The sequence below is a fragment of the Capsicum annuum genome, chromosome 11, assembly GCF_002878395.1.
Source record: "Capsicum annuum cultivar UCD-10X-F1 chromosome 11, UCD10Xv1.1, whole genome shotgun sequence".
Lineage (NCBI taxonomy): Eukaryota > Viridiplantae > Streptophyta > Magnoliopsida > Solanales > Solanaceae > Capsicum > Capsicum annuum.
This window is the reverse complement of record NC_061121.1, coordinates 220,550,627-220,560,634: the sequence shown is the minus strand read 5'-3', so window position 1 is coordinate 220,560,634 and position 10,008 is coordinate 220,550,627. Positions and strand designations below refer to the sequence as shown.

General features: G+C 34.5%; 1 protein-coding gene across 1 annotated transcript; it reads left to right on the top strand.

Moving 5' to 3' along the window:
- Window positions 1–2,994: 2,994 nt before the first annotated feature.
- On the top strand, window positions 2,995–6,896 carry LOC124888974 (60S ribosomal protein L2, mitochondrial-like). Its single transcript, XM_047400263.1, has 3 exons — window positions 2,995–3,093; window positions 6,500–6,655; window positions 6,744–6,896. Exons 1-3 carry the CDS (start codon window positions 2,995–2,997, stop codon window positions 6,894–6,896), a joined length of 408 nt encoding a protein of 135 aa, XP_047256219.1.
- The last annotated feature ends 3,112 nt before the right edge of the window (window positions 6,897–10,008 follow it).

Genomic DNA, 10,008 nt, shown 5'->3' with positions numbered 1-10,008 from the left:
GGTGTGACCATTTGGGACTTTTATGCTTGTAGGTGACGTGCTCATAGTATTATTTTACTTATCTTATTTCCTACTTTGCTCAGACGGTCTATGATACCTACTGAGTACAAGTGGATCATATTTACCCCTACTAAGTCCTTTTGGTGCAGATTCTAACTCGAGTACGACTCGTGGTGGCTGATCGTGCTTTTCTGAGATTGTGATCGAGGTACTGGGTTGCTCTATGGACCAGAGTCGACTTTCGGACCCCCTCTTACCTTATTATGTCTTTACTTTTTTCCAAAGACAAACTTTGTATTTTTCTTGTATTCAAATGATGTATTAGATGCTCTACACTTTGATACCACTTCTTGAGGTTTTTATGTTATTTCATTCAGATTTTCGTTTCATTTATGTTTTGGTGTTGGTTTGATTTCGTTCTAGAAGTCTCGCCTTAGTTATTTTTGTGTTTCCTTTATTATTTTGAATGCTCGGCTTACTTATTAAGGTTGGATCGCGCTAAGTTTCATTATGACCTAATTTTCGAATCGTGATACTTTATTAATGAAAACTATTTGCGTATCTCACAATTTTTTTTATAACTCAACTTCTCTTTAATGATATAAGATCGCGGTCAAAACAATAAATAGTCGATTCAAACTCAAGTAACTGCAAATTTTGGTGATTTAGGAATGAATTAGATGAATTTTGGGAGCGCTACCCCCCGAATGAGGCCCTATCCGGCGTGAATTCAAATTAGTCGGACTTTAATGAGGGTACCGAATACAGGATGAGAAATAAAAAAAAATTTAGATGAATTCGATTTACCCCTAGCTAGTAATAACATTAATAATGTTTAGTTCTAAATTAGTTGAGTCAATTATATATATCATTAATATTCATTTTATTATTTTATTTAGACATGCATCGGTCTAATGCTCAATGATTTTTCTTTGAAGACATAAAAATGAAAGTACTCATCCATTGAAGGTTCTCAAATACAAATCTTAAAAAAAAGGATTTCTCATTGACACACCACTTAATATACATGTGTCAACACAGCTAAGCCTAAATCAATTAGTTTATCTACTTATATATGATTTTTTTTTTTGTCACTTGTATTCTTTCACGAATTTTTTAATTTTATCAAAAAGGAGCTATATCTTGACTAATTATTATTAGACTAACTTTAAATCAATGAGTCATATTTTTATTTTTTTTTGGTTTAACTGAAAATTATATTAATATATAGTAGTACAGCAAACAAGGAGTTTTGCTAGCCTGAATCCAGGGCAAAAGAGGCTGTAGACCCATTAGTTTGGGAAGCCGTACAGTGATTAATTGTTCTTTTATACATAGTTCCTACCATGTCTAATTCGATAATTTTTCGGACAAACACCGGAGAAACTACAAAAAGTTTTATCCCTTCAAAGGATTCAGTGGCAGCTCCTTCTTTGGTCATAGCATCCGCAGCTTGGTTTTGCTCTCTATAGCAGTGATGAACTGCTGGAGCTCCCAATCTCCTTAATCTTGACCTGCAATCATCAATAGTCGCATTATAGTGAAGGTTACCATTCATAAGCATATAAATCACCTCTAAGGAGTCAATATTAATTTCAACCGGTAGAAAATTATGGGATTCGATGACCACCAGACCATCTCTTAAGGCTAACAATTCCGTCAAAGGTGTTCAAAAATCCGAGTACCCAATCTCCATTTGAATTCCTAACAATTCCTCCGGTACCCCCCCCCTTCCCTGGGTTGTCTCTGCAAGCCCCGTCAGTGTTTAGTTTGAAGAAACCTTCAACTGGCGGTATCCAATTGCTGTCTATGGTTATTCTGCTCAATATGAATGATATCTGCTTTGTAGTTGGAGGTCTCATTTTATGGAATGGAACAACATAAATAATATTAGGTGATTTGAGTGTGAATAAAACTATTTGGAGATAAAATTATATTAGATTCTTCATTATTAGAGAATTTCTCTCTTCATTTCTACGTGTCACATTCACTAAGAAAGTAATTATTGATATCACTATTTTGTAGTACTACCCCTATTAATCGATGTTTAAAGTATTATCTTTTGAAAATGATTTAGAAAATAAATAATTTATGCTAAGAGTAAAACATGAATTTTCTTTTTGTATTTTCTTGATAGGTCAAAAGTAATAAGTAAAAATAAAAATTTATTTTAGAAATAAGTGACAAGTAAAAGTGAACAGATGGAGTATTATCTTGACTTGGATTAAAAGATTAAATATTTTCAAAATTGATCAAGAGAGATTATAGTTAGATTCTTGTACTCAATTTTAGTATTGAATAATCCAATCCCCCCGTCCTCGTTTTATAAGGAATTATTTGACTTGACATGATATTTAATTTTTTTTTAAAAGATTTGTGGTCTAAAAAAATTCTTAGATATTTGCGTGGTTGTAAATCATTTCATTAAGAGTAAATGAGAAATTTTAAATATTAGATTATTTCTAATTATGGTAGGTGGCATTCTTTTTTAGAACAAAATAAAAAAAAAATGGTGTCACATAAAATGAAATGGAAAGAGTATATAACATAATTGAGTTAATAGATAAATGACATTTATCCATGGCCTGTAGTAGCGCTTGTTGGCTTAGCACAAACCCAAAGTTGATACTTGAAAATTCTAAGATATGTATAATTCTATAATTTATAATTGAAAATTTTCATTTGTTTAGTTAATAAATTCTTAGATATACAAATATTATTTTATTTTGATCAATGAAATTCATATAAGAATATTTGAAATTGTTAATTATTGTGATTTATAATATTTTTAATGTAATTTTTAAATATAATAGTAATGAATTGAAAATGAAATACAAAACTTACCGATATAAGAATATTTTAAGTTGTTAATTAGTGTGATTTATAATACGTTTTATGTAATTTTCAAATATATAATGAATTAAAAAAATAAGATAAATAATTAAAACAAAAAATATTATTAAATTTTTTAAAGTGGAGCCTGCTGAAGCAAACATGTCGATCGAGAGCAGCCTGCTTCAGCTTCTCACTCCCACTTCTTATATAGGACTAGATAGTGTTGCTCGTGCTGCGTACAGGCCCAACATTATAGATGCAAGTCATTGAGGCTAAATGAAATATAAGAGGTTTATAATTGATTTCATAAAAGGCATATAATTGGAGTTTAAGTTTTAATAGCAAAATAGATATTTTCAATTGATGTGCTATAGAAATATAGCACTTTCGATGCTATGAGGAAAATATGCAGGTTTCTAGGGCTATTTTGTTAGATATGATGCATTTTGGGAATGTTTTGCAGGAAACCATGTTTTGGATGATAAGTTCGTGAAAAAAGGGGAAAGGGTGTTTTTGGCCATTTTTTGGTGCAATTATGTATGTTCAAGACATTTTTCGGCTCAATCATGATCAAAGCATGTTTGAAAATCGAAGAAGAGCTAAAAAACTGACTCTCGGTACTTATTAAGTCAACCTACGGACCGCATGTAGACCTGCGGACCGGAGATAGGCAAAGCAGGTGTCAGAAGTCCAAAATCCCGAGAGCTGACTTGTAGGATTTTTCTATCCGGCACCTGCGATCCATACCTGCGCCCAGAGCCAAACCGCAGGTACTACCTGCGTCCAGGGAACAAACTATGGGTATGGACCACATGTGGTACTAACTCGATTTTCTCCTATTTCGTTCGAGCTTTAGTTTTAGGGTTTTCTCATGTACTATAAATACCCTTCATGCATTTTTTTTAGTAGAAAAAAATGTACTTTTGATATTCACAAACATATTTTGATTTCAAAATTCAATTTTGATCTTGATATTTCTTTGTATTGACTTCAATTGATTAATCAAGTTGCGGTTGTGGGTTTTTATTCATCCTTTCATTGTGATTTTATCTATGCTTTCAATTATGAATGTTATTGATTTCTTTACAATCATGAGCGGCTAAAATCCATAGGTAGGATTGTAGAAACCCTGGCAGATTGACGAAATAGGGGAAGTGATATTGTTGAATCGAACCGACACTCATGGCACGAATTACTTTATCTTCATTATAATAATTTTCTTAACGAATGCACACGTTAGGATCCCGCCTAGATATTGCTATTTACTCCAAAAGAGGAATAGTGATTAGAAAAAGATAAAGACAACTGTAATTTGGAGTTTAACTGTCGATCCACGCTTCTACGTTTTTTCTACGTAAGATGGTTAGATTTCATCTAATAACTAGAGACTCAAAAGGTAATAGTTAACTGGGATCAAGATAAGGGTTAGTAATGCGATATTCTGAGTCTCAAAAGGTAAAGGGTGAAATACTTCTGCTCATCCAAAAGACCGTAGAAGGTACATAATTTATCGATTCTGCATGCAAAGTATCGAATTGGTTTAGCAAAGCACGATAGCCTACGGAGTTGAGAAGCCAGGGGAACACAATCCTAGTGTTCACCTACAACTGATTTCCACCAAAGTTATTATTGTTACTTGCTCGAGATTACTATAAACAACCCCCCTCCCCCCTCAAATTTACTTTTTTTATTTTGCCCAGTGACTCCAACTGAGATCCATAATTTCACGTGTTTCCTTGGAATTTGACCTCAATCTTGATTGGGTTACTATATTTTGACAACAGACATATTATCATCTAAAAGGAGGTGTTGCTTGGACGTAGTGGCAGATCTACACTATAGTCAGGGGGTTCATTCGAACTTTCTTCGGCGGAAAATTATGTTATATATACATGGTTAAAAAATTTTTTTATGTATATATATTAGATGTTGAATCTCCTTTGATTAGTTTTTATATTCACTTATGACTCCCTTAGCTAAAATTCTGGCTCCGCCACTGCTTGGACATCATAACCAATACAACTGGAAAAAAAAAACAGTAACAGAAATTTCTTCTGCCCTATCCTAAAAAAGCATGATTAAGATTTGTTTTTCTATTCCTTCATCGAACTTAATTCTATATGGCTAATCAATTCAAGTTCAGAAACACCACCACCTCTAACAGACGAACAACAGAAGATTAAATTTTCGTAACTTTCACATTGAACAATGTAAATTTGTCTTACATAAAAGTTTGAAGTAAAACCTTAAGAAATATGAATTTACAAAAGGATTGTCATTTTTCAAACTAAAGAATCCCACAACTTCGCTTTCAGTGTTGGTCTATATGATTTCTTTGTTCAAAGACAATTTCTCATTCTAAATTTCATGCAATTGATCTTAATATGACATCCTTCAAATCAAGTCCAGCATCGACAAGGAAATTTAAGATGCTGCAAAATAAGGATGTCATTTGTTGCAAGAAATAAAACACTATAAAGAGGTCATACATACAAAAGAGAAGGAAACCTTATTTCTTGTTCATTAGAAAATAAGTCACAATGCAAGTTAGGTAACAGGGGGAGCTTACATCAAGGAAAATAAAGTCTCAAGAAGCATATGAAATGAAAAGGTTTACTATGGAACTTGCTTTAGTTTTCAAGCTTGAAAGAATGAGAAGTGTATAAATTAATAATGCAAAATAAATTTTAAAAGTCAATACATCAACTGTCAGTACTTAGTATTCTATGATTTGTACACACAAACAGTCAGAATGAATTCTTTAGAAGCGAAAAATTCTTAAAACACAAGATTGATGATACATGTCTATCTCTTCTCAAACACTTCACTTATTTGCTCAATTACCTTCATGTCTTCACTATATTCTTAGTAATTTGATTCAAATTAAATGAGATATTAAATTTCTTATCTGGATATCTTTTAATTGACTTAGGATTCTCATCCACTGAGGATTCATCATGGCTCACATCAAAGAGTTCCTAATGATGATGTTTGTGACTAAGGCATTTCTAAAAATAAGAAAAGAAACAAATGAATCGACCAACAAAATAAAAGAGAGATAATTAAACGAACTTAAAATATTTGTACGTCGTTCTTAGTGGTTCCATTCAAACTCAATCCTTTATCTATGTTGGTGTACTCTTTTCGACTTGCTTTGAAAATTTGGCTTAAAGTAAATGGCATAGTTCAATCTGATTTTTTTTAGTTGTTTATTTGTCACCTGATTGTGATTGTATTTTTTTTGGTCTTATAATATTGACCTAGGGTTCAAAATTTAAGATATCAGTATGCTATTAGCAAAAAAATAAGCCTTGTATAATAATATTTCAGAGATACGAATATGCAAAATATATGTGTTACAGTTGATGTTCCAGCTTTAAGTATGTCCATCTTTCAATTTCTTTTTCAATTCTTTTCATTCCTTTAATAGTTGTTTATTTGGCTTTTAGAGGGGAATATTTTTGTTGGGCATATGATCTGAATTTTGTGGTTAGATAGTATTCATCTTGGATTTCTTTTTAATTTATTCCTTGAAGTAATATAATGGTGGAAAATAAATAAAATCTAATTCATTCAACATACTATTGTAGGTATAGTTAACACCCAACTTTAAAATAAATGCATTATTCATAAAATTCAAATCTTTTTTTTCGTTTCTTTGAAGGACGTTTTCTTCTCTGCCCTCTCCTCTCCAAAGGCCAAAGGAGAGACTGTATCCCTTTTCTTCGGTAGCTCTTTTGGTTTCCCAAGGATAGCGATAGCTGGAGCAAAGCCCGCTTTCTTCTCTCCGCGAATGAGAGAGAGTCAGAGGAAAAAACACGTTCTCTCTTTGCGAGATCCGAAAGTGGAGAACGCATAGTATTCTATGGATACATAGGATCAAATGTAAAGCAGCGCTCTCTTGGCAGAGTTTTAGGTGGCAAGAGACTTTAGGGCTTGTTGGAGCTTCTGAGCGTAACGAATCGAAGCCGAAGACGGATCAAGGTAGCTTGCCTGCCAAGCCGATAGGCGAAGGGCTGAAGGATGGAACGTGCAAAGTAGATCGTGCACCTGTCGTGTGACCCGTTGGTCCTAAGCAATGTCTTGCGCGAAGCAACCCACAATGAAAAAGCTCCCCTTTTTTTTATGTTAGGGGAGCACTAAAATGCAACTTCGATCGGATGCGGATATCAAATCCCGCCGCTGAGATGTCCAGTGGATTCCTGGGCCTTGACGAATGGCCGGCCACCTTTTACGTTAGAAGAGCAAAAGTCCCAGGGCATAGCAGGATGAACCAATGTGAATGAATGTAAGCTTCGTTGCCCGAACACGATTGGTGCTGACCACACTAGGTGCTACCGTGGAAACACTTTCTTACTTCAGTCATGTACTGATACTACACATGTATTTCAAAATCCACATTACACAACACTATATATAAAGAGAACTTTGCAAAAACTAATAGATTTAGCAAATGTCAAAATGAAAAAATCGAAAAATAAATTAATTGCTAATAATCATAGCGACTGAGAAACTAATTACAAAAAAAAAAAAAAACAGAGTAACAGTCGAGCAACTTAAACAAACTCAAAATTTTACATCAGACGAAATTATTATACATGTATTCATCGATTCTCTCTTTTTCGAAACTTTTCAGTGCTTATGGAGGATTGTTGTACTACTCTTTCTCAGTTATTGTTTTTTTTTTTTTTTTTTTGCTAACCAATCATGGCTCGCAAATTATGCCTCTTTTCTGCTACAGATTAAAATTCATGTAATCGGTCATTTATTGACATGCAAATAAATCTAAATAAAGGAGATATCATTCATTATTGGGATGAACTTTCTTCAGCACCTCAAAGAGAAATCTTAAATCCATCCATGAGTATGTTATTCCTGGCCTTGAGCTTCATTTATGTCCGACATGAGTTTTTTCTTCTACGGAGAATAGGTAATTAGCAAAAAAATTTTGAAGAATGTGAAGAGCATATGTTGGTGCATTAGATTTAGGACATCTTACTTTAGATTTAGTAGTACTCATCTTTAACAAATGTGTTAATAGACTTATATGCCCACAAATATAATTTTGAAGACATGAAACAACCATTTTGATACCAGGGGAAGTTTGGCAAAAGTTTATTTTCCGAACATTTTTTGACATTTATCCATCAAGTTTTTTTAATTTGAAGAATTTATGGGACCATAAAAATAAAATGTAAATCTAACACTCAACTTACAAAATCTACACTTTAGCCCCTTTTCCCATTTCAACCTTAATTTTGTTAAAACTACACTTTAGTCCATCTTGAAAAATATAAATATTGGATAAATAATTAAAAAAAAAAAAGTCTCAAATCTTCTCAACTAATCCACTAGCAACCACCCTATTTTGGCGTCATTTCCTCAATTTTCCGACCATTTTTCGTCGAATTTTTCGACATCCATCGGAAAGTGACACTATCTCCATTATTATAAGCCTTTTTCGTTTATTTTTAGCTCCAATTTTTCTTCCATTTTCATACAAAAAGCTCGAAATTCAGTCCCACATTTTGAAATCGATTCTTGGGTCAATAGCAAAATTACAATACTCCTTAGGTTGTTTGTAAGCTGAAATTCGTCGGATTATTCAAATGGTCGTCGGAAAAGGATCAATCGTGCACTTTACGGCCATTATCTAGGAAGAAGACGACTTCAGTCTATTAAGTCTAGGCGCATAAACCACTATTCAAGTCTATTGAATACTATTATCGAGGTATATTATATCTATTATAGATTACGTGGTTGGTGGTGGTATATTTTCTGGTGAATGGGAGGAGAGTCCTAAATGTTGGGTTTGGAAAACCACGTCTAAGGAGACAGTGTCCATTGCCCTCGTCGCAATGGTTCATACGCCGACATGATTAAAAGCGTAATGGAGAGCGGTGAATTAAGTTGTGATCAAAGTGAGGTGTTAATTAGTTACTTGATGAACGAGAGGGGGAAAATCAATCCAACGTTCATAAGGAATGATAGACACGTAGAATTATATATGCTTTGCATTAATTCTGATAACTCCAGACCTATGTAAAGTTTTTGAAAGGTCCCGAAAAAAAGCTTCCACATCAGCCCCACCCCCACCCTCACCCCCACCCCAACACCCCAAATGTGGATGATATGTCAACGGAATACAATTTCATGGGTTGTGATGAATGAGATAATAGTGAAGATTATGAAGAAGAGGAGTGTGGAGGAGGTGAGGACGAGCAACTCAAACCACAAAGAAGTCACTCTTTCTCGGATGACACCAATCTTTTTTTAGGACAAGTATTCAAGGATAAGAAAACATTAAAACTTTTGTTGAAGCAGGCGTTGGTGAAAATGTCGTTTAATTACACAACTCTGAAGAGTAGTAAGAAATACTTGAGGGTGAGGTGCGTAGATCGTACTTGTCGGTGGATGGTGTGCGCATATGTTGTCGGAGAATCGGGTTGGTTTCACGTCCACAAGTACGTGGGAGAGCATACTTGTGGCGTTGATCATGTCACGGGAAAGCACAAGAATGTCACCGTGGAGGTCATTGCCTTACTTATTTTGAACATTTTCGTCCACAACAAAGGTCCAAGTCTGAAAGAGATCGAGAGAATCATATTTAGGGAGCTACATTGCAGGCCGAGCTGTTGGAAGTGTTGGATGGAGGGCGTCATTGCGAAGAACATAGTTCGAGGTACGCCCAAGCATGGATATGCAGTGCTTCCCACATTTTCATATATTTTCAACGGCCTCAACCCCGGGTCTATTAATTTTCTCAGGGTCGATGAGGAGTCTGACAGGTTTATTTACTACTTTATGGCGTTTGGGGCTTCTATCCGTGGATATGCACACATGAGAAAGGTCGTTGCTATTGATGGCACGCATTTATCCAACAAGTATGAGGGCGTACTATTGTCCGCTGTCGCTTAAGATACGCATAATCATATCTATTCCTTAGCGTATTGTGTGGCGAATAAGGAGAACGATGCGTCGTGAAACTTCTTCTTCGAGAAGCTTAAGGCCTTTGTCGTTGACGAACTAGAGTTGTGTGTTATCTCCGACAAACACGTAAGCATAGCCAACGGCCTCGTAAGGCATTATCCACTTGTGCATCACGGTGTTTGTATGAGGCATCTTAGTGAAAATCTTCGAATAAATCACCATTGTTTCGATTCTCTCTATTTG